At 48.9% G+C, this 24,546-nt stretch overlaps 1 protein-coding gene across 5 annotated transcripts; it reads left to right on the top strand.

Annotated features, from left to right (window-relative positions):
- Window positions 1–128: 128 nt before the first annotated feature.
- LOC149307822 (short-chain dehydrogenase/reductase 3) lies at window positions 129–23,988 on the top strand. Of its 5 annotated transcripts, XM_089534477.1 has the most exons (8): window positions 129–179; window positions 304–466; window positions 1,037–1,926; window positions 18,734–18,877; window positions 19,056–19,175; window positions 19,865–20,103; window positions 20,814–20,939; window positions 22,698–23,988. In XM_089534477.1, the coding sequence occupies exons 3-8, from the start codon at window positions 1,732–1,734 to the stop codon at window positions 22,780–22,782; spliced, it is 909 nt and encodes a 302-aa protein (XP_089390603.1). In that variant the 5' UTR covers window positions 129–179; window positions 304–466; window positions 1,037–1,731; the 3' UTR covers window positions 22,783–23,988. The 5 variants fall into 5 exon arrangements, with proteins under 5 accessions (XP_089390603.1, XP_089390605.1, XP_089390606.1 ...); XM_089534479.1 differs by lacking the exon at window positions 129–179 and having other exon boundaries at window positions 274–466; window positions 1,126–1,926; XM_089534480.1 differs by lacking the exons at window positions 129–179; window positions 22,698–23,988 and having other exon boundaries at window positions 274–466; window positions 20,794–20,926.
- The last annotated feature ends 558 nt before the right edge of the window (window positions 23,989–24,546 follow it).

Raw genomic sequence — 24,546 nt, 5'->3', positions numbered from 1 at the left:
GGCTGCTGCCTCTGGAACTTGCAACCTGGACTTTGAAACCTCTGGAGAAGAAGAAGGGGGAGAGAGGAGGCAGGCTTGCTCCTCTCCCTTCAAGAGGAGGACTGGACTGACAGCTCTCAGTGGAAGCCCAACGTGGCACCACCCAGCAAGTCCTGGCTTGCAATGCAAAGCTGGAGAAGGCAAGCAGCTCCTCTTTGGAAAGGGAGGGGAGGGAAGGGAAGGGAAGGGAAGGGAAAGGGGGAGCCAGCTAGCCCCACTAGCCACTCACAGAACCTTCCTCCTCCTCCTCTTCTCCCTCCAAAGAAACTCCAACAGCCAGCCAAGCCCCAGAAGGTATCAAACCAAGCCAGGGAAAGACAACCAGCCAGCCAACAAGGCAGAAGAGAAAGCCCTGCCTCAACGCAGCCTGCTTGGATCCAGATTCAGAGGGCTCTGGATTAAGGAGGATCCACATTAAAACACCCAGGTGGTTGCTTTCCCCCCCAACCTGGTTTCAGTCTCTCTCTTTCCCAGCTTTCCTTTTCCCCTTCCTTTCCTTTTCAACCTGGTTTTCTTCTCTCTCTCTTCCCCAGCTTTCCCTTTCCCTTCCTTTCTTTTTCAACCTGGTTGCTCTCTCTCTCTCTTTCCAAGCTTTCTTTTTTCCTACCTTTCTTTCTAACCTGGTTTTATTCTCTTTTCCCAGATTTTCCCTCCATCTTCCTTTTCCTTAAACCTGGTTTTACTTTTTCTCTCTTTTCCAGCCTTCTTTTTCCCTTGCCTCTCTCTCTCTATAAAACCTATTTTCCTCTTCTCTCTTTTCCAGATTTCTTTTTCCTGGCCCTTTCTTTTTCTCTTTTTAACCTGGTTTTGTTTTCTCTCTTATCCAGAGGTTTCCTTGTTCCAACCTCTCTCTTTTCCAGCTTTCTTTTCCTTTGCCTTGTTTCCCAACCTGCTTTTATTCTTTCTCTTTCCAGCATTTTCCCCCTTGCATTGTTTTCTAACCTGCTTTTATTTTCTCTCTCTCTCTCTCCCTCTCTCTTTTTTTAACCTGCCAAAGGAAGGAGGGAAGAGAGAGAAAAAGGAAAAAAGGAGGAGGGACCCCAGCAGACTAAACCCTCCTTCTTGTCTTCTTTTTTCAAATAAAAGGCAAGGCTTTCCAAAAAGTCTGGCTTCCCTAAAGCAATTTCCTGAACTTCCAGAATAAGACACCAGAGCTGTCTGGAGAGCAGAGAAGCAGAAGAAGAGGAGAAAGAAAGAAAGAAAGAAAGAAAGAAAGAAAGAAGGAAGGAAGGAAGGAAGGAAGGAAGGAAGGAAGGAAGGAAGGACTCCTTATTCTGGCTTGGGAAGGAAAGGAAAAGACCAGAGAGACCCCCAGAGTCCTTTTGGCACTGCAAGTTTTGGAGGGCATTACCTTGGCATCGCTCTTGGAAAGAGGGGAAAAAACCTTTTCCTGCCCTTGGAGGGCTTTTTCCCAGCAGCCTTGATCTTCCTTTTTCTTTTCATCCCTTTTTCCCAGCCTTGATTTTCTTTTTAAACCCCCCTTTCCCTGATCCATTTGGTGCGTAAAAGCTCTCCAGGCGCGCCTCAACTTTACGCACCGGATTTGCCTGGCTTGGCTTTGGAGAGGAGCAAAGGGGGACTTTGGTCCATCCTGGCAGGATTGGAACTCAGCTCCTGGGGGACCCATTCTCCATCAGGAGGAGGAGAGTTTCTTCTTCTTCCCCCCCCCCCCCTTTCCCCTCTTCCTAGAGGATGGTTTGGAAATGGCCCGGCGCTTTCCTCCTGTTCCTGACCCAGATGGTGTGTTTGGTGGTGAAAGCGGTGGTGGGGTCGGTCCTGCCCCCCAAGTTGAAGGGTTTGGGCCGAGACAGTGTGCTCATCACCGGAGGAGGACGAGGCATCGGGCGCTACCTGGCCCGGGAGTTTGCTAAACGTGGAGCCCGAAAGGTAAGACAGGACAGAAGAGGACAGTTGGGTTCATTGGGGGGTCCTTTGGGTTTGGAGGGTTGAGGCTGAGATGGTGTCACCCACCTCAGCTGAAAGAGGCTGGGTCAGAGGTGGTGGTCTGGGGATGATGGGAATTTGGGTCCCCAAAAAGAAGCTTTTCTCCTACATCCTTGACTTTGGGGCACTATCCGGCTGGTGGAACTGGAACCTGGGTTGGATCATCTGGGGATGCTGGGAATCTGAGTCGTACACTCCCAAAAAGAATTTTTATACTGGCCACCCAGTTTAGGCCAGTGGAGCAGGGATCAGAGATGGTGGTCTGGGGATGCTGGGAACTCAAGTGCACCAAAAAGAAGTTTTCCTCCTGTATCCTTGACTTTTTGGCACTTTCTGGCTAGTGGAACTGGGACCTGAGTGGAGTCCTCTGGGGATGATGGGAATTCAAGTCCAAGTTTTCCTCCTGCATCCTTGACTTTGGCACTGAGATGACTGGCTGGTGGACCTGGGACCTGGGTTGAGTCCAATGGTGATGCTGGGAATTGGAGTCACCCCTGCAGCCAGACTGCTTTTGCCTGACATGATAGAGGAGTCTTGGCTCAGCAGTCTCAGGACACTTTGCCACCCGAGGCAAGGGGGCAAGATGGTGCCAACTGGGCTGGCCCTTGACTTCAGGCTTCGGGAATAGGATAGGAGAGCTACTGGACTGCTACTTACTGTGGATCCCCAGTGACTGGTGCCTGAGGCAGGTGCTTCATTTTGTCCAGTGGTAGGTCCAGTGGCCTCTCCTTTTGCAAACCTTTCTCACTCAGGCTTAGACCCAGATCAAGGCTTCTCTGCTTTGACAGTGTCACTTCCTTGCTCTACCACTCTGGTAATGCTGGGCAGCATCCCTGTGCCAATGTCCTTATGCCCTGTCAGATTACAAAAGTTTAAACCTTTCTCACTCCAGCTTAGACCCAGATCAAGCCTTCTCTGCTTCAACAGTGTCATTTCCTTGCTCTGTTGGTCTAATATTGTCAGGCACCCCTGTGCCAATGTCCTTATGCTTGTCATCTTGCAAAAGTTTAAACCTTTCTCACACAAGCTTAAACCCAGGTCCAGGCTTCTGAGCTTTAACAGTGTCATTTTCTCACTTTGCCAGTCTGGTAATGCTGGGCACCCCTGTGCCAGTGTCTTTATGCCCTTCATCTTGCAAAAGTTTAAACTTTTCTTACACAAGCTTAGACCTAGGTCAAAGCTTCTGAGCTTTAACAGTGTTGTTTTCTTGCTCTGACAGTCTAATAATGCTGGGCAGCCCTGTGCGAATGTTCCTATGCCCTCTCACCTTTGCAAAAGTTTAAATCTTTCTCACTCAGGCTTAGATATCAGGGAGAGGAGGGACTCTGGGTCTCCCTTTACCACTCATCTGCAACATCTGCCACCTGCCAAAACACAACAAGGGTCACCATCACACCCAAGGCGTCACTGGCACACCTCTCTGAACGTGGCGACACCCGCTTTGTTATCAGAAGGCAGGCAGATTATAATGGAGAGTTGATTTCTTTGGAAAAGGTGTGTGTGTGTGTGTGTGTGTGTCCTGTACTCTTGGAAAGATCTCAAGAGTGCAAGCCAGCCTGCAGGTTCATACACACCCTCCCTGGGAATCTGGAATTCATGTCACACACCCAAAACCTCAACAGGTTCCTTTCGTGGAGAACAATTCCTAGAATTCCCCTGAGGCTGCGCTGGGTGGGGGATTCGGGAAGGCGTTCTCCGCCAAAGGAAGGTTTCCAAGCTCTTTGCAGTCTGGAAACACCTGGAAGGTGAGTTGACTAAACCCCTCTGGCCAGTTCAGATGGGTCTTTGGGTGACTGTCATCCCCATTGCTCCTTGAACCATAAAATACCAACTTTGGGTATTTGGTCCTCCCAGAGACTGCCTTTTCTATATATGTTGATCAGTGGATTTAGTGCTGTAGAAGTTGCCCAGTTCTCCATATCTGGGATTTGTGAGCAATTCAGCAAGGTCTGGTGCCACAACAAACTACAAATCCCAGCAAGCCATTGCATAGAGCCATGGTGGTTAATGCAGCGTCAAACTACATTATTTTTGCCTCTGACTCTGGAGACAAGACTTCAAATCTTGATTCGGTCATGGAAATGCACTGGGCAAGTCACACCTTCTCAGCCTCAGAGGAAGGCCAAGGCAAGGCCCCTGATAAATTCTTTAGAAATGGGTTGCCTTTCTCTCTTACCTATTTGCACCGGCCAAATTAAGTGCATACAGATCTTCCTAGCAATGCGCAGAGATGGGATTCATCCTCACTTTTCTTCTCCATGGAAGCACCAGGTCATTTTAGCACACTTCTTCCCAGTGAGTCCCTTGAGTCCTTGTACTGGGAGGGAGATGGAATATAAATGAACGGAACAATAACAACAATGCAAGAAGGTCTTTGCAAATCCCACCGTTCTTGAGATCTATTCGCAGTCACAAAATACACACAAGGATGTTTTCTGCAGATAACAGGATTTCCTGCACAGAATCTATGCACTTTCCTGCTCAAACTATGCAGCTTTCTGTGCAAATCAGACATGTATAAATTTCACCTCGAGCGTCCCCAATTCCAACATCTTTTGCACACAAAATAATATTGCAGCAGAAAACTGTAGTTGGAATGGGACCCATGGCCATCAGTCCAAGCTCCTGCTGTTTCCTTTGCAGAGAATATCCCTAACTCATCTGTCCAAGATTGTTCTTTAAATTCCAATTATTCTTTGCGTCCCTATGGATGATGAGGTGCCTCTGCGGGGAAAAGAAGATGTGGCAACCCAGATGCATGGCCAACATTGCTGGCTGCACCGAACTGCAAAGCCAGGCCTTGAAGGCTTAACTGTGCAAAAGGCCTGGGCCTGAATGGATAAATCTGTCAAGGCCAGGATTTCCTACGTTTGAATGGCATCGCTCTCAGATTCTTTCCAGTCTGGGCAGGAAGAAATAAATTCTGATTAAAAAATAAACCTGAAACAAAACTCCCGCCCACCTCTAGCAACAGCTGCTGAACAGCGAATGCTAAATGGGGTGACGTCCCCATCCGGCGCATGAGTTAACAATGTCGAGCAACAGCAGAAAAAGGAACAAAGAGCATGTATTTCTGGGCTGCGCCCATAAAACTAGATAAAGGGAACATGCGTGGTTGAGTAGCTGTGTTGGCCATTTAACCAATGCAAACAGAAATCCACCAGTGATACCTTTCCTAGCCGACCGAAATGCACAATAGACTTGTAAAGAAGCCCATGGAGCTTCGAAAGCTTGCAATGAGTGCATTGTGCATTTTGGTTGGTTGGCCAATAAAGGTCTCAGGGATGGATAAAGGGAAGGGAGAGAAACAACCTCTTTTGCTTTGCTCATATCCCACCTGGAAGACTGTGTCCAGTTCTGGGCAATTGAGTTTAAGAGGGATATTGACAAGCTGGAATGCTTCCAGAGGAAGGCGACCAAAGGCCAAGTATAGTGTCCCCCCAAATAAGTGGCGGGTTCTAGACTGTGGATGGTCCAAACCTTGGTTCTAGTGCAAACAGATTGAACAACATCTGGCCCATTCAGCACTAAGGGGTTTATCACACTGGGGCTGGATTCGGCATTAAAGAGAAATTAAAGCGCATTTAAAGCCTCCCGCAAATGAAGTGGAAATTGTGAGTAATTGCACAAATGACGATCACACGCAAAGCGATATCGGAAATGCATTGTTGCTGAAATCCCGAAAGTAAAAAGATGTGTGTCGATGCTTCTTTGGGACCACTTTAATGGCGGGTTTGATGTGACGTCGTGTGAAATCGTTCCGCGTCATTACGCTACTAATTTCTTCTAATAAACATCCACTTGGGTAGAGAGAGTGAAGGCTGCACCTCTAGCAGCATTTGAGGATTGAATAGTCCCTGAAGAAGACCCTCTGCATGAGATACCTCCAAGTCCCAAGAAGCCCTGCTCAGGTCTTGCAAACTCAGGAGTTGAAGCCTGCAGTCTGTAAAAGAACAAATTTTCTAAGAATAATAATTTTCTAATAATAATAATAGTGCTACTAATTTCTTCTAATAACCAAATGTCCACTTGGGTAGAGAGTGAAGGCAGCAACCCCAGCAATGTCTGAGGATTCAATAGCTCCTGACGGTGATAAAACCAAAATGTGTTGGGATTGTCTCACAAACAGAAGGTTTTGACCACTGCGTCACACGTGGGCCTTTGGCTCCTCTCCTCCTTCCGCTGTGATAATGTGCGTTCCAAATTTGTTGTTGTGTCGCTCCTGCCAAGGATGGGGAGAGAGGTATTTCTGGCATTTGGGGCTTCGTGAGCCAGAATAACTTGGCCGTGTTTGGGCACTCTTCACCTTGAAAGGCAATAGTGGTGGTGAATGGTATTTGCAACTCGGTCTGAAGTTACGAATGAGGCTGGGGCTTGAGCGGGTTGCTATATGGAAGGAAAGGGAGATTTGGAAACGTCTCCAAGGACTACACAGGAATACGCAACTGCAATGCTCCCGACAGAGGCTCACCCAACAGCGATTCTCAAATTTTGCTCCTCCGGGTGTTTTGGACTTCAGCTCCCAGAAGCCCCGGCCATATTGGCAGACGGTCAGGAATTCTGGGAGCTGAAGTCAAAAACACCTGGAGAACCAAAGGTTGGGACTCGCTGGTTGAAAGCCTACTTGAAACCTCTGTTCAAAGAGACCCCAAGGGCCATCCAATCCAATGGTCTCCAAAGAGGTCTTTAATGGCCACCTTCTCCTCCTCCTCGGCTCAAAACTGATAGCAGTTTGTTTGATTATTCTTTCACGAAACAGTTTGCAAAAGGCAAAAACAAGTCAGCTCAGCCAAATGCAAGGAGATAAGGCTGGAGAAGATGGCAACATCAGCCTTTTATCTGCACCGGGCCCCTTCGCCTTTCAAAAGATAAGACCCAGATGCTTGGCCAGTTCAAGGAAACCTCTTGAAATGAGCTTGGCACCACTAGGGTTGGCATCGCCGGGTGTGATAGCGCATGGGGTTACATGCCCCCATTGATCTCCTTCCATCCCTCACCATGTTGTTGTTGTTGTTGCTGTTGTGTGCCTTCAAGTTGTTTCTGACTTATAGTGACTCTAAGGCAACCCTATCATGGGGTTTTCTTGGCATGCTGCTTCAGAGGGGATTTGCCATTGCCATGTTCTGAGGCTGAGAGAGTGTGACTTGCCCAAGTGGGTTTATATGACCGAGCCAGGATTTGATCCTTGGTCTCCAGAGTCATAGTCCAATGCTCAAATTCATATTGGCTTTTCTTCTGGGGAGGTTAAAGCAAAACAGGGTTGCCGTCCAAACTGTGCACCTTCTTTAAAATGAGAATTCTTGTGCACTTTGCTTAAAAATTCTCATTTTTCAGCCAGTACTTTCCAAACAAGGAGGCATCAAGAGGAAAGATCCAGGAGATGTTTGCATGTTGCATCTTCATGATTCCCATCAATGCAAGGGCAAGGATCAAGTCTGGGACTTTTTGCATGGAAACCATTACAAGGCAGAAAGCAATACTCTAACATAGTATTTAAAAAGGAATAATTGAACATGAGCTCATGGAAACAGAAGTGGGGTGTCTCATGCTGCCATACAACTAGCCAAGGGAATAGAGCGCCACTTTAGAGTTGCGTTGGAGGCAAATGTTTTCAAAGCTGCGTCGCACCTTCGGCGGGGTGTGTTTGTGCGGAAATCTCACCCGAACTTCAAACAGCAGAGTGGCGCCAGTCGGTCTCATAGTCGGAGCGCATTTCTTGTTCCAGCATGTGCCTCCTCCCAGAAAGGCATCAGTCCTTGAGCTCCGTTTTTATTTTTGTCCCAGAAGTCTGGTGGCATGCTTTAAAAAAAAAATACAGTGTGGGGCAAAACCATCCAAGAACAGCTTTGCTTTTGCGCCATTCCTTTCCGAATTGCTTGCCATTGCCTGCTGGATGCTTTGGAACGGAGTCCACCGAAAGAGCGATGCCTTTATTTGGCCAGCCAAAATACATTGTGCAAGCTTTCAAAGCTCCGCTGGCTTCTTCATCGGGCAAAAGAGGTTTAAAAATCATACAGGAGCGGCTTTAAGTGTGTAGAGAGATCTTGTAGCACCTTTGAGACTAAATGGAAGAAAGAAGTTGGCAGCACCAGCTTTCGTAGACTTCAGTCTACTTCCTCAGATGCATTTGGACTGCTTTGAGTGCTGTAGCTCCATCCGATAGAATGTCAAACTGCATTATTTCTACAGTGTGGATGCCTATGTTAGAGTCATAGGCCTCTTGGCTCCCACCTTTTCAGTTACGTGGTAGAAGTTAGGTGTTTCCCGGCTAACCTCTTCGTCACATCCTTGAATTCTGCTCCACTTCTGGTTCTCCTTTGGATGGCTGTTCTCCTTTCGATGTGGTGACTCAAAGGATTTTGCTCTTCTGCCATGATTATGGAACATTATGTCCAATTCTGGGCATCACAATTCATGAAGGAGGTGGAGAAGCTGGAGCATGTCCAGAGGAGGGACATCAGAATGGTGAAAGGTCTGGAAACCATGCCTTATGAGGAGAGACATCGGAAGCTGGGTACGTTCATCTTGGAGAAGAGAAGGTTAAGAGGTGATATGATAGCCCTGTTTAAATATTTGAAGGGATGTCACATTGAGGAGGGAGAAAGCTTGTTTTCTGCTGCTCTGGAGAATAGGAGCCAGTGGAGCAATGGGTGCAAACTACAGGGAAAGAGATCCCAGCTCAACATTAGGAAAAACTTCCTGAGGGTAAGAGCTGTTCAGCAATGGAAGGCGCTCCCTTGGAGTAGGGTTGCCATAGTGCCGGACCTCGAAACCGGGAAAAATGTAGGACAAAATTTTCAAATGTAGGACACACAAAAAGTGTGTCCTACATTTGAAAATTCTGTCCTACATTTTACTGCGATCGCAGCGGAGGCCAAGCGGCAAGGGAAAGCCTCCACTTAAGGAGGCTTTCCCTCCCCGCCTGGGCCCCGCCACGATCGGAGGCCAGGATCGGGGCCTCGCCTCGTTCCTGGGACCCTCAGGGACCAGGAAGGAGGCGAGGAGGCCGGCGGCGATCGCCCCGATCCTCGCCTCCTTCTTGGCCCCCGCAGGGACCAGGAAGGAGGCGAGGAGGCCGGCGGCGATCGCCCCGATCCTCGCCTCCTTCTTGGCCCCCGCAGGGACCAGGAAGGAGGCGAGGAGGCCGGCGGCGATCGCCCCGATCCTCGCCTCCTTCTTGGCCCCCGCAGGGACCAGAAAGGAGGCGAGGAGGCCGGCGGCGATCGCCCCGATCCTCGCCTCCTTCTTGGCCCCCGCAGGGACCAGGAAGGAGGCGAGGAGGCCGGCGGCGATCGCCCCGATCCTCGCCTCCTTCTTGGCCCCCGCGGAGGCCAGGAAGGAGGCGAGGAGGCCGGCGGCGATCGCCCCGGCCTCGCCTCCTTCTTGGCCCCCGCGGAGGCCAGGAAGGAGGCGAGGAGGCCGGCGGCGATCGCCCCGGCCTCGCCTCCTTCTTGGCCCCCGCGGAGGCCAGGAAGGAGGCGAGGAGGCCGGCGGCGATCGCCCCGGCCTCGCCTCCTTCTTGGCCCCCGCAGGGACCAGGAAGGAGGCGAGGAGGCCGGCGGCGATCGCCCCGGCCTCGCCTCCTTCTTGGCCCCCGCAGGGACCAGGAAGGAGGCGAGGAGGCCGGCGGCGATCGCCCCGGCCTCGCCTCCTTCTTGGCCCCCGCGGAGGCCAGGAAGGAGGCGAGGAGGCCGGCGGCGATCGCCCCGATCCTCGCCTCCTTCTTGGCCCCCGCAGGGACCAGGAAGGAGGCGAGGAGGCCGGCGGCGATCGCCCCGGCCTCGCCTCCTTCTTGGCCCCCGCGGAGGCCAGGAAGGAGGCGAGGAGGCCGGCGGCGATCGCCCCGGCCTCGCCTCCTTCTTGGCCCCTGCGGAGGCCAGGAAGGAGGCGAGGAGGCCGGCGGCGATCGCCCCGGCCTCGCCTCCTTCTTGGCCCCCGCGGAGGCCAGGAAGGAGGGAGGAGGCTGCAGGGAGGCGGGGAGGTTGGCGCGGCTGCGCCCAAGAGGCGCCGCCTCCCTGCAGCCTCCTCCGCCTCAGGCCTCGCTGCCCTCCTTTTCCGTCCCGACTCCCAGGCCTCAGAAAGGCCTTGGAGCCGCGGCGGCGGCGGAGGTGGCCGCGGTGGGCGGGGCCGTCCCGGTTTGGGCGCCAAACCGGACCGGGACCGGGATGGCACCGCCCAAACCGGGATTGTCCCGCCGGGGGGCGGGATATGGCAACCCTACCTTGGAGGGTGGTGGAGTCTCCTTCTTTGGAGGTTTTAAAGCAGAGATTGGAAAGCCATTTTTTGGGAGTGCTTTGACTGTGTATTCTTGCATGGCAGAATGGAGTTGGATTGGATGGCCCTTGGGGTCTCTTCTTACGCTGGGAATCTCTATGGAGCATTCCTTCGTAGCATGGGGTTGGAGTGGACGGCCCTTGGGGTCTCTTCTTACTCTGGGAATCCCTACAGAGCATTCCTTCGTAGCATGGGGTTGGAGTGGATGGCCCTTGGGGTCTCTTCTTACTCTGGGAATCTCTACGGAGCATTCCTTCGTAGCATGGGGTTGGAGTGGACGGCCCTTGGGGTCTCTTCTTACTCTGGGAATCCCTACGGAGCATTGCTTCGTAGCATGGGGTTGGAGTGGACGGCCCTTGGGGTCTCTTCTTACTCTGGGAATCTCTATGGAGCATTCCTTCGTAGCATGGGGTTGGAGTGGACGGCCCTTGGGGTCGCTTCTTACTCTGGGAATCTCTACAGAGCATTCCTTCGTAGCATGGGGTTGGAGTAGACGGCCCTTGGGGTCTCTTCTTACTCTGGGAATCCCTACAGAGCATTCCTTCGTAGCATGGGGTTGGAGTGGATGGCCCTTGGGGTCTCTTCTTACTCTGGGAATCTCTACGGAGCATTCCTTCGTAGCATGGGGTTGGAGTGGACGGCCCTTGGGGTCTCTTCTTACTCTGGGAATCTCTACGGAGCATTCCTTCGTAGCATGGGGTTGGAGTGGACGGCCCTTGGGGTCTCTTCTTACTCTGGGAATCCCTACGGAGCATTGCTTCGTAGCATGGGGTTGGAGTGGACGGCCCTTGGGGTCTCTTCTTACTCTGGGAATCTCTACGGAGCATTCCTTCGTAGCATGGGGTTGGAGTGGACGGCCCTTGGGGTCTCTTCTTACTCTGGGAATCTCTATGGAGCATTCCTTCGTAGCATGGGGTTGGAGTAGACGGCCCTTGGGGTCTCTTCTTACTCTGGGAATCCCTACGGAGCATTCCTTCGTAGCATGGGGTTGGAGTAGACGGCCCTTGGGGTCTCTTCTTACTCTGGGAATCCCTACGGAGCATTCCTTCGTAGCATGGGGTTGGAGTGGACGGCCCTTGGGGTCTCTTCTTACTCTGGGAATCCCTACGGAGCATTCCTTCGTAGCATGGGGTTGGAGTGGACGGCCCTTGGGGTCTCTTCTTACTCTGGGAATCCCTACGGAGCATTCCTTCGTAGCATGGGGTTGGAGTGGACGGCCCTTGGGGTCTCTTCTTACTCTGGGAATCCCTACGGAGCATTCCTTCGTAGCATGGGGTTGGAGTGGACGGCCCTTGGGGTCTCTTCTTACTCTGGGAATCCCTACGGAGCATTCCTTCGTAGCATGGGGTTGGAGTGGACGGCCCTTGGGGTCTCTTCTTACTCTGGGAATCCCTACGGAGCATTCCTTCGTAGCATGGGGTTGGAGTGGACGGCCCTTGGGGTCTCTTCTTACTCTGGGAATCCCTACAGAGCATTCCTTCGTAGCATGGGGTTGGAGTGGATGGCCCTTGGGGTCTCTTCTTACTCTGGGAATCTCTATGGAGCATTCCTTCGTAGCATGGGGTTGGAGTGGACGGCCCTTGGGGTCTCTTCTTACTCTGGGAATCCCTACGGAGCATTCCTTCGTAGCATGGGGTTGGAGTGGATGGCCCATGGGGTCTCTTCTTACTCTGGGAATCTCTACGGAGCATTCCTTCGTAGCATGGGGTTGGAGTGGACGGCCCTTGGAGTCTCTTCTTACTCTGGGAATCTCTGCGGAGCATTGCTTCGTAGCATGGGGTTGGATTGGATGGCCCTTGGGGTCTCTTCTTACTCTGGGAATCCCTACGAAGCATTCCTTCGTAGCATGGGGTTGGAGTGGACAGCCCTTGGGGTCTCTTCTTACGCTGGGAATCTCTACGGAGCATTCCTTCGTAGCACGGGGTTGGAGTGGACGGCCCTTGGGGTCTCTTCTTACTCTGGGAATCTCTGCGGAGCATTGCTTCGTAGCATGGGGTTGGATTGGATGGCCCTTGGGGTCTCTTCTTACTCTGGGAATCCCTACAGAGCATTCCTTCGTAGCATGGGGTTGGAGTGGACAGCCCTTGGGGTCTCTTCTTACGCTGGGAATCTCTACAGAGCATTCCTTCATAGCACGGGGTTGGAGTGGACGGCCCTTGGGGTCTCTTCTTACTCTGGGAATCTCTGCGGAGCATTCCTTCGTAGCATGGGGTTGGAGTGGACGGCCCTTGGGGTCTCTTCTTACTCTGGGAAACCCTACGGAGCATTCCTTCGTAGCATGGGGTTGGAGTGGACGGCCCTTGGGGCTCTTCCAACACTAGGATCCTATGATTCTATGAGGAGTTTGCTCTTCTGCTCTGATTATGTAACTGGAGGGATGTGCTGGACTTCTTCAAGCTGGGAAGGCAGGAAAGATGATCTTCTAGGGAAGGCCTGGCGGGTGGCCAAGGAATCTGAATCCGGCAAGCGAAGGGCGTGCGAGATACACCCACATGGCGCAAAGGTGCAAAAATAAGGAGGTGTGCAAGTGGCGGTCTGCCTGTTCACAAATGGGCAGCGACTTTGGTCCTCAAAGGCCAACTTTTGCAAGAGGGAGAGGATATTTTGGGGAAAATTTTGCACCATGCTGTATGTTTTTTAAAAGCATGCCACCAGACTTCTGGGATAAAAATGAAAATGGAGCTCGGGGCCACATGCCTTTTTGGGAGGAGACACATATTGGAACAAGAAATGCGCTCTGACTATGGGGTTGTGACCGTGGCCCCAGCAATGGCACCAGGAGATGAATGGAGGCCTCAAGTGAAAAAGCAGCCACCTTTTAGCAGGAGAATGCAATTAATAATAATAATAATAATAATAATAATAATAATAATATTCATTTCTACCTTGCCTCTCCAATAAGAACGAATAATTATTATAACAATCACAGCAACAATAATAGCATTTATTTATGACATCCTTCCTATCAAAGGGTGGAACATTAGATGTATATAAATGCAAAAATACCAAAATGATATACTATTATTATAATTATTATTATTATTTTCTTATATCCTGCCTTTCTCCCAACATAGGGACTCAAAGTGGTTAATATACTAATAGACTTAAAAAACAAGCTCCTTATCAGTCTCTTAACCTTAACTTTAACCTATTAAACTTGGGAAAGGTAACGGTAAACGCAAGGGGAGCCATGTGGACAATATTCCAAAGTCCGCATTGCGCCGATAACTATTTGGCCAGTTGGAAAGGGCACAAAAAGTCTTACGGCTTGTTTTGGAAATCAAACTTTCCAAAACGAGGCCTTTGAAAATATGGAGATGTGGGGGCGACCTTAAAAGTTGATAGCAGATTGATGTATCATCAGGGCCTTGCTTAGGATCAGTGTTGTGCCAATACCCAAATAATCCGATCAAAGATAAATCTTGAACTTGGGACCTAGCAGTCATGCTTTATTACATAAGGTGAATATCTCCACCTCGCTTCCTACCAAGTGGAAATTTAACCAGTTTACAATCTTGCCGCTCTGTATCGTGGTGCCATTTGCAAACAGCCTGATCCAGATTTGTTTAAGTCCAAAGGCCAGTTTCTGCCCCTGGACCTTCTGCAAGAGAGACAGGTTGCCAAAAAATGCAGAAGTCTACTTCTGGTTTGGAAAAATCAGCAGGGAGAGCTTCACACAAGGGAACATGCCCTACCTTTCATATAACAAGTGAGCATGTGCTATATTTCATACAACAAGGGAGCATGCCCTACCTTTCATATAACAAGTGAGCATGCGCTATATTTCATACGACAAGGGAGCATGCCCTACCTTTCATATAAAAAGTGAGCATGCGCTATATTTCATACGACAAGGGAGCATGCACTACCTTTCATATAACAAGTGAGCATGCGCTATATTTCATACGACAAGGGAGCATGCACTACCTTTCATATAACAAGTGAGCATGCGCTATATTTTATACGACAAGGGAGCATGCATTACCTTTCACACAACAAGGAAGCATGTTGCCATGGCCGGTTGTCAAAGTAGTACAACTTTTCACACGACAAGGGAGCATGCACTACCTTTCACACTTTGCCACAATTCCCCGCAACTTGTGGCCACAATATTTGACCCATGAAAAGTCTGCTTTGGTGGAGGAGGACTTGCAACCGGTCGAGGAGGCCTGGCGACAACACAAACACACACACAGACACATGCATGCACCAGAGGCGTTGTATTGGGAATTGGCACCTCCTGTCGGCTTTGTGGCTCAGGGTTCATCGGCCGGTCAGCCATTCCACTCACAAACACACATATTATGCGCACCCCACCATGACATCACGACAATTGTTTCTCTCTCGCACACAGAAGGGGGATTGTGGAGGGATGCTTGGGTGCGACAACCGGCCATCGCAACATTTTCGTTTTCACCTTGGAGTGCTTGAACAAGGCCATCTGGGCTTGTAATATATATTTGATTACCTATGAAACGTACGGATCAAATAATATCTTTGCCATAGATTACTATGAGATGTTGTAGCACCTTTGAGACTAACTTGAAAGCAGTCGGCACTATGAACTTTCATAAGCAGTAATAAAGTCTACTCCTCAGATAACCTACTACTGTAACTACTTCCATTAGTAAAGTCCACTTCCTCCGATCACCAAATGCATCCGAGAAAGTATACTTGAGTGTAAGAAAGCTCATGCCGCCAACTTCTTTCTTTCAGTGCGTCTGAAAGGTGCTACAACTGATTCTACAGACTAACGCAGCTATATCTTAGAATCCTACCATATGTTATTAGGTAATTTTTTATTATTATTATTTTGAAATCGGAGTAGGACTTGGTACATTTCGACTGACCTCTCCCAAATTTGCTTATGCCGCCAACTACAACTCTACAGCCCTGCGGACTATAACACCCATCCTTCGTTTTCTGCCAAATCACTGAAGAATTCAAAGACCAGAAGCAGTCCCCAGTTGCAATGCAGAACCTGCCTTGTGCGTTGCCTCAGTATCTCCATCTCTGTCCCCGAGACGCATGAATTCAATGGAAGGAACTCCGCTATCCGTCTCCAAACACAGATCTGGCTCTTTCCATTCTGTGCCGACACCTCCTCCTGTTTGCTTCCCATTATCTTAATGCCCCCAGGATTTGCATCTGGACCCACTCTGTTGACCCGCCTTTTCCAAAAGGTGTCATTAAGAGGCCTCTTAAAAGATAAAACCCCAGCTTCAAAGATCCCTTCTCTTGTCTCTTTCTTTCAACCTCCCCCTTTTCGCCCTTCTTGTTTGCAGAAGCGATAGCCAAATATTCCCTTGTCTCAAGGTGCGCCGGACATCACTCTGGCGATCCTTTTTTATTGCTTAAGTGACATTCCACCCGTGCGACGTTTCGGTAGAAAGGAAGGTGTGAGATATATATATATATATATATATATATGTATGTATCTCAGGAGAACTCCTTTTTATTCTAGCAGGGGGTTTGCCTTTGCTTTCTGCTGAGGCTGAGAGTGTGTGACTTGTCAAAGGTCACCCAATGGGTTTCCATGGCTAAGCAAGCAGTCGAACCCAGAGTCATTGTCCAAAAGTCCATAGGATGGTGCCGTGGCAGTTAAAGTGGTCTCAAAACTGGTTTATTTTCCGCAGTGCGGATGCAACCTTAAACCGCAACATGTATCTCAATATTGATTGCTTCTCCAGGATTTCAGGGAGATCTTTCCTAGCCCTTCCTGAAGATGCCAAGAACTGGATCTGGACTCTTCTCCATGCCATGCACATGCGTTTCCATTCCTGGTCTTCCATGTCGATGGGGCTGGGAATCCATGCTGGGTTTTATTCCAGAACTTAAAGGATCTCTCCAAGGTGTTGGTGAGCCTTGGGTGCATCTTCTTCTTGTGGTTGTGTGCCGTCGAGTTGTTTCTGGCTCATGGCAACCCTAAGACGAACCTATCCTGGGGTTTTCTTGGCGAGATTTGTTCAGAGGAGGTTTGCCATAGCCTTCCCTTGAGGCTGAGAGAGTGCAACTTGCTTAAAGTCAGTGGGTTTCATAGCTGAGCTGGGCATCGAATTGCCGTTGTCACATCTGGCCATCCGCCTGTTTTCTGACCGGCTTTCAGACCCAAATGAAATAAAAACCTTGCCACACAATGCAGCCATTAAAATGGGAACAATAGAAACCGTAAAATCACAGCCTTGGAAATTTTCCTTTCTAGCGGCAGAAAAAGGAAAATGAATTATCGCCTCTGCTTTTAAAACAAAGCGGGACCCGGAATGCAAAAAACGTTCAGAAGACATGTGTCTCTATGGCCTGGATGAAATTTTAAAAGGTGACCTTCATCTGCTGCCAAAAAGGCCGCAGAAGGTGACGGTCTTTTCTTTCGACCTTTCTTCGCTGGACGTCTTTTCGAAACCCCTGGCCATTTTTCGTACCCCTCGTCCGAACTCAGTCCACTTTGGCTGTGTCCGCACTGCAGAGATAACGCAGTTTGAACCACTTTAACTGCCATGGCTCCATGGTATGGAAACCTGGGTTTGGTAGTTTGTGGTGGCGCTAGAGCTCTCTTGGACAGAGAAGGTGGAACGTCTCACGAAACTACAGTTTCCAGAATTCAACGGCATTGAGCCACAGCAGACAAAGTGGTGTCAAACTGGATTATTTCTGCACGCGGATGCAACCAAAGTTGACCCCAGGTCCTGGAAACATTAGGATCTGGGGTCAAATCTGGCCTTTTGGGGGACCGAATCCATCTCTTTGGTTTCCTCCAGTTAGACCCACACTCCGTCATTTGATGCTTTCCTAGCTTCAAGATGGAGATAAGACATTTAGGGTGTTATGAAACCAGTACAAGAGCATAGTGCAGATGTTGAGAGTCAAAAGAGTTGGGGTAGAGTAGCCAAAAAGATCCAACATGGTGTAGTAGTTTGGGCATTGGACTATGACTCTGGAGACCAGGGTTTGAATCCCAGCTTGACCAGAGACCAGTGACCTTCGGCATGTCACACTCTCTCAGCTTCAGAGGATGGCAATAGTGACCCTCTTCTGAAGAAACCTGCCAAGAAAACCCCATGAGAGCTTTGGCTTAGGCTCACCATAAGTCAGAAACGACTTGAAGGCACCCAATGACAAGGTTGGGCAAGGATAGGTTGGAACCATAGGTCCTCACTCTGGAGACCCGCACATGATTTCAGCTCTGGAAGGAAGGGCAATGAGCAACCCAAAGCTAATTCAGATGCAAGGGCTCAGTTCATGCCCCCTTCCCAGGTGGGGAGCCTTTGGCCACTGACCTTGGCCACCGGCGGTCAACGCAATGGCGCAAAAACGTGCCACCTGGGCATCAACCTGGAGGTCACGCAGAGGTAACCACAGGGCAGGAAGCTTTGGCGAGCCAGCCTTCCCCGGCGGGGATTAACCGCCTCGCTGGGCTGGTGCCCTCGGCAATTTTCTGGTCAGTAACTTTTTGAAAAGGAGAGCGTGTCTATTGCAAGAGGGAGGGATGGAGGGAAGGGCGGAGAGAGGGAAGGTGGAAGCCAGGCAAGCGGAGGGCTGGAGGCCTTCCAGGAATGGGAAGTTGGGTTTTCTGATCTGGAGACGCACAGACCGAAAATCCCATTGGCATCTTGGGCATGCGCCCGTTCCCTTGAGCATGTGGCGAGGCCATGGAGGTGTAACGCTGAATGTCCACATTCAGGTCATGGTCACGAAAGCAAAGCTAGAGGTGCTGAACTGTTGCATATGGTTGCTTGTGCATGTTGCACATGTGCATTTGGGTACATTGTCATTTCCAAACACATAAAACTATACCATCTCATTCGCTTCCCTTCATATTACGTTTGCAGTTCTCTTTTCTCAGAGCCTTAACTTCCGCTTGGGTACATTTTAAAAGCATTTTTTGTTTCCAAACAAGACAATGCAGAAGTCAATCTCGAGTGCTTACCTTCGTATCACATTTGCAGTTCTCTTTTCACAGATGCTTAACTTCCCTTTGGGCACATTCATAAAGCAATATATTTAGTACTTCCAAACAAATAAAACAATACAAAAGTCAATCTCAATCACATTGTATTACATTTGCATTTCTCATATCTTGCCTTCCAACCGATCAGGACTTGGTTATATAAACATGCAGTCGGACTCTCCCTTGCCACCATTTTAACTTGATTCTATCCTGATTTCAAGATTTTTGGACATTTCCATTATATATATATATATATATATATATATAAGCACTGCACTTTCACAACCTCAGTCTATAAAGCCAACAGTAGCAAGTATATATACCAATGTCTCAAAATATACAGCTAGCCATCCTTATCCATGGATTTATTTATTTTCTCCTTCAAAAAGGCATGCTATTTTATCTAATTCAGCCATGCCTATTAATTTCGGAATGCAATCATTAGTTGCTGGTATTACTTACTTTGGGGCACATTTCGGATGGTGATGATCCCCACATCTCCATAGTGACCGCGCGGCCGCTCTCTTGCAGATTATCCTCTGGGGACGAACCGAGAAGTGCTTGAAGGAAACCATGGAAGAGATCCAAGCCATGGGGACCGAGTGCCACTACTTTGTCTGTGATGTGGGAAACCGGGAGGAGGTCTACAGACAGGCCAAAGCTGTCCGTGAAAAGGTACGTTGATAAGAGTTTCCGGAAGTTACCGGTGGTTGGCGTCACCCGGTGCAGTTGGCACATCTTGCACCCCCAACGATAGCCAAAGGGGAAGGTTTGGTGGAAGCACTGTTGCATCACAGGCATGTTCCAGATAGGTTTTACATCCGAGTTCGCGGTTTCCTTTCTCTTCCTCCAGGTGGGGGACATCACCATCCTTGTGAACAACGCAGCCGTCGTCCACGGCAAGAGCTTGATGGACAGCGATGACGATGCCTTGCTGAAATCGCAGCACATCAACACGCTGGGACAGTTCTGGGTAGGCAACCGTTTGGTCTCCATTACACTCAGGCCCTTGGAAATGACAGGGATGAAGCAGAGCCAGCGGATAGCATGGCCCTTGCTAGGCCTTGGCCAAAGGGTTTGTGGCCAAGATCAGCCATGCCTCCGTCAACCTTTGCAATTCACAATTGTAGCTCATGTTTCTGCCTTGAATGCTCTTTGCCAGCCAGCGCATGACATTTGATTTTCCAGTATGGTATGAGTTATAGAAAGAGACCTGTCGAAGGACATAGAAACAATCACGATGTTTAATTCAAACCCTGGTCTCCAGAGTTATGGTCCAACACTTAAATCACTACATCACACAGGTTCTTTCTATTAATCGACTGATAGATCAGTCTATCTATCTATCTATCTATCTATCTATCTATCTAGTGATACATAAATTGAGCAGGGAATCAAACTTTGGTCTCCAGAGTCATAGTCCAACACTTAAACCACTACATCACACAGGCCCTATCTATTAATCAATTGATCAATCAATTGCTCTATCTATTTGTCTAACTATCGATCCCTATCTATCTATCTATCTATCTATCTATCTATCTATCTATCTATCGAGGGATACATACCTTGACCTGGGAATTGAACCCTCTCTCAAACCACTATGCCACCCTCTTTCTCTCTGCATCTAACCCAGGTCCTTTGCTCTCTCTCAACCCCCAGACGACCAAGGCCTTTCTGCCGCGGATGATGGAGCTCCAGAAAGGACACATTGTTTGCCTCAACTCCGTCTTGGGCTTATCGGCCATCCCGGGGGCCATCGACTATTGCACTTCCAAAGCCTCCTCCTTCGCTTTCATGGAGAGCTTGACGCTGGGGCTGCTGGACTGCCCCGGGGTGAACGCAACCACCGTCTTGCCCTTCCACACCAGCACAGAGATGTTCCAAGGCATGCGGATCAGGTCAGTACAAAGATAGGAAACTTGGGTGGGGTTGGCAATTGCAACCCAATCCTGGATTTACAGTGGTCCCTCCACACTCTCTAGGCTTAAGGATGAAGGATTCCTCTCTAGGAATCTCTAGGTCCTCCAGTGCAACTCTATGGTCAACACCTGCCAGAATTTGATCATAGAGTCATGCTGGAGGACCTACAAATGCCTCGAGGAGTCTTTTCTCTAGGAACGTCTAGGTCTCCAGCATAACTCTATGGTCAACCTCTGGCAGAGTTGTGCCGGAGGATCTAGATCCCTAGGGAGAACATATTAACCAAATCGGCAAATAATCAGATCTGCAAAAGCCAGAGCCGCAAATGCGGAGGGCCAACTGCATTTAGGATGGAGGCATGGCATCTCCAAGCAGTTTGGGCAGATGGTCCCCAAAGTTGGTTGGTTAACTTATTGTGTCTTTATGCCACCGTTCTTTTGGCACGAGACCCAAGGCAACAAATGAACAAAAACAGATAAAATCATAGCAATAAAATTAAAACGCAATTACGGCGGGCTCTTAGTATCTGCTGAGGTTTGGATCCAGGATCCTCTATGGATACCAAAATCAATGGATGCTTAAGTCCCAGTATATACAATGGGAGGTATAGCAGGGCAGTGATGAACGCTAGGGAGATCGATCGATTTTGCGGCTCCTCTCTCTTTCAGGGGCTGTGTTTGTTTTTCAGGTTCCCCAACCTCTTCCCCCCTTTAAAGCCGGAGATGGTGGCCCAGAGGACGGTCGAAGCCGTTCAGCAGAACCAAGCTTTCCTCCTCCTTCCGTGGACGATGCACTTTCTCATCATCTTGAAAAGGTATGGCTTGGTAGTCCTCGGTCCCAGTTCCTAAGTAAATAGCGAATAGAAATATAGAGGCAAAACTTTCATGGCTCCATCCGATGGAATCCTGGGATTTACAGTTCGGGGACGTACTTGGAAATTTAGTGCACTCGCTCTTCTTGAGAATTCACCAGAATAGAAAGACCCAGACCTTTCCCATTTCCGACTTCGGTCCGGGGGCAATTCCAAAATGTCCTCCTCCACTTGGAGCATGGGCTAAGCAGCCTGGATTTACATTTCGGTTTGTGTTATGTGCTTTTGTTTTGCAACGTCCCGCATTGGTCTTGAAGGGCATTCGTTTTGCGATGCCTTGCGGGTGGGACATCCGGTGACCCTGGAAATACCAGGTTTCCACTGGATGGAGCGAAACCAGTCAAACCGCTGGAATTGCACAGCGCAGAAACAACCGGAAATGCGGAGCCCTACGATGCTGGATTTTGCACCAATAATAATAATAATAATAATAATAATAATAATGCCCTGACTGAGATCCTTGGTCAGTTTAATTACTATCTCCATCGCAAACAACAGCAGTCTGTTTTCATGAAGACGGAGCATACAGACATTTCCATCCCATTCCTGCCAGCTGTCTTTTTCATGCAACAACCAGAAGCAGGAACCTTGGGCAAGTCACACTCTCTCAGCCTCAGGAGAAGGCCATGGCAACCCTGTATCTTTCCAAGAAAACCCTATGAGAGCTTTGCCTTAGGGTCACCATAAGTCAGTAACAACTTGAAGGTACACAAAAACAACCCAACATACAGTCCGCCCTTGGCTTACGTGGGGATCCATTCCAGACCCCCCCGCGTAAGCCAAATATTGCACATGCTCAAATGAATGGGGCTCGTGCATGTGGCGGCGTTGCACACCCCATTCATTAGAATGGAACGTGCTGCCCCTTGCAGCTTTCACCATATACTCAAAGCCGCGTATGACGCAGGCGCACTGTACATTATGAATCAGTGACAGCATTACCAAATTCCAGTATTACACACTATTGAGTTCTTGCATGGCTGAAGCCCCTATTTCTATGCCCAGAAATCTCTTCTATCCTGGGTGCCTGTCTCTCTTTGAACGAAATTCAAAGATATAGCCATGTCAGTCTGTAAAACCAGTACGTAAAGAGATCTTGTATCACCTTTGAGATTCACTGGAAGAAAGATGTTGGCGGCATCAGCTTCTGCAGACTTCAGTCTACTTCGTCGGATGCGTTTCTAATAGACTGAAGTCTACGAAAGCTCATGCTCCATGACCGATAAACTAAGCCATGTTCAAGCAAAGAAAAAAAGGAAACAGATATTGTCCGTGATCTTGAACGCAAGAAATGGAAAGATAGAGAAAGCCCAAAAATAGAAGAAGGGCAGATGGATCTTTTGGAAGTTATTAAAAATGGATAAATGAACACAAGTAATGAACAAAACAAAAACCTCATAAAAAGTAGAACAAGGATGGGAAACCCTACTAAATTACTGTCAGAATAATTAGATTCTGGAAAAAGAAGTTGCAAAGTTAACTTTGCCCAGTGATTCTAGAGGTTTCCAAACAGCAATGCGCAGGCACATACAACCCATTTGTATGATTCGCAGAGACCATGAAGAAGATACACACACACACACACACGAAATCTCATGCTACCAATGTCTTTCTTTCAGTGAGTCTCAAAGGTGCTGCAAGATCTATTGACCTCCAAAAGGGAAGCCTTGGCTCCTTCTGACTCTTTCCTTTCCCTTGCAGCATCCTTCCGCAGGCCGCTCTTGAGGAAATCCACAGGTTTTCTGGGAGTTACACCTGCATGAACACTTTCAAAGGCCGCACCTAGGTGCCACCTTGAACTCGGCACACCAAGCAGGCGCCGTCCTGGAGGAGGCCTCCGGAGGCCAGCCGTGGCCACGCGTTCGAGTCTTGCTAGCCGCCACGACTGCGGCGAGAGCCCCAGCGATGCTGAAGGACAGGACAGCTCCGTCGTGGCAAGGCATTAAAAACCCTGGGGACACTTGAGTCTAATACTTTAGGGATTGAATGTTCCCATTTGCAATGTAGTTGTTAAAAGTGTTTTCAGTTGTACTCCAAACTGGGTGCATCCCATTGCAGTTCCGCCTGCTAACCAAGAATTTTTTAGGGGGTGGGAAGTATCCCCTTCTTCCCTTTCCCTCCTCCTTTGCTTCTTAAAAGGTTTACTCTCTTTGGGAGATCGGTGAGATTAATCTCTGCTTTGCCGTCGCTGTCCATGGAGACGTCTCCCATTTTGTTCAAGCAAAGAAATCTGGATCTCCAGCTAAATCTTTGTGGCTTCTAAATCCCAAAAAAAGGCTATGGACTGTTACTTTTTGCAAGGGATGCCTTGCAGCAGGTCTGCTCCCTTTTCCTTGGAGAGAAACAACTAGCCTCCGTTGTTTTGTTTGCGCAGGATAGTCTAGGATCAGATATATAGGATGTGCATTGGATGCTTGGAGTCATTCCATCGATGGAAACAGGGGACCTGTGGTTTATTTTTACTAGGTCTGCTCTAAATAAGGCTAAATCTGGATCCGGTTCCTAGGTTTGTAGAGGAGGAACCACTTCCTTTGGTTGCTACTTCAGGCAATGATGAAATGCAACACCCGGATCACAACGCAAAAAAACCAACAACAACAACAACACAAAAGCAGATTCTGGGTACCTTGTTTTGTTCATTGCCCATGACATAAAGTACTCCAGGATCCATCATTTTGGGGTAATAACGCTTGAAAGTCATCTTCATAACAGCACATTTTCCATATAAAAGAGACTGGTTTTTTTGGGGAGGTTGCAAGGAAATGCAAGTTAAGCTCAATGGCTAAATGTGGATTTTGAAGAGTTCTTTTAGGCAGGTGCACAAAACGCAAGGTGGGAAGAATTAAGACGCCTTCATTGCTTCAAACAAACGGTTCAGGAAGACTTCCAAGAGGAATCCGGCGTTTTCGGTCGCTCCAGTTTTCACGCCATTCTTCCAAACAAGCACAAGAAACCCCTGTTAAAGCCTATATAAATGGTTTGCCAAACAGCACTCCACTGTTGTCTCTGTGCATGACTCCCATCTGAAAATGCAGAGTGTGTTGATGTACGATAGATCCGCACCGTAGAAATGATGCCGTTTGGCACCGCGTGTGCTGCCACGGCTCCATCCTGCAGAAACCCTGGGATTTGTAGTTTGGGGAGGCGCCAGTTGGGACTAACAGTACGACCTGCCAGACGTTTGCAAAGCTTGCATTGGAAAGCATATCTGGGTGAGTTTCTTGGGTATTCCCAACCCAGCGCTGGTGCTTTGTGGAAGGAGAGATTTCTGGAGGTCATATTTATTTTCATTTTGGTTTCATTCTGCTCAGCCAACTTGGTCAATGCTTCCCTCCCTCCCCTCTTTTAATTAAAATGTTTAAAATGCAAAAAGAAGAGAGAGAAAGAGAACGATATATCATTCTAGCACTTGCTTAGTGCCACCATCTTGAAGCCAGATGTCAGCCACGTCTGGAACAGATCTGAGCCAAAGGGTTTTTATGCCGATTACCTTTCTAGGAGACGAAAGGCATGGCGAAGTAGCTAGACTATGTGTGTGTTTGTGTAAGTG

This window comes from Sceloporus occidentalis, unplaced genomic scaffold (assembly GCF_023333645.1).
Source record: "Sceloporus occidentalis isolate IW3139 unplaced genomic scaffold, rSceOcc1.0.p SCAF_8, whole genome shotgun sequence".
Lineage (NCBI taxonomy): Eukaryota > Metazoa > Chordata > Lepidosauria > Squamata > Phrynosomatidae > Sceloporus > Sceloporus occidentalis.
Note: the sequence above shows the minus strand (reverse complement) of the source record. Positions and strands in the feature narration are given on the sequence as shown.

Excerpts from the sequence above, each read along its gene's own strand:
- LOC149307822 (XM_089534477.1), top strand. The coding sequence starts at position 1,732 with ATGGTTTGGAAATGGCCCGGCGCTTTCCTCCTGTTCCTGACCCAGATG. Across the intron at positions 18,878-19,055 it reads CCAAAGCTGTCCGTGAAAAG|GTGGGGGACATCACCATCCT; the intron begins GTACGTTGATAA and ends CTCTTCCTCCAG. Across the intron at positions 20,104-20,813 it reads TTCCAAGGCATGCGGATCAG|GTTCCCCAACCTCTTCCCCC; the intron begins GTCAGTACAAAG and ends TTTGTTTTTCAG.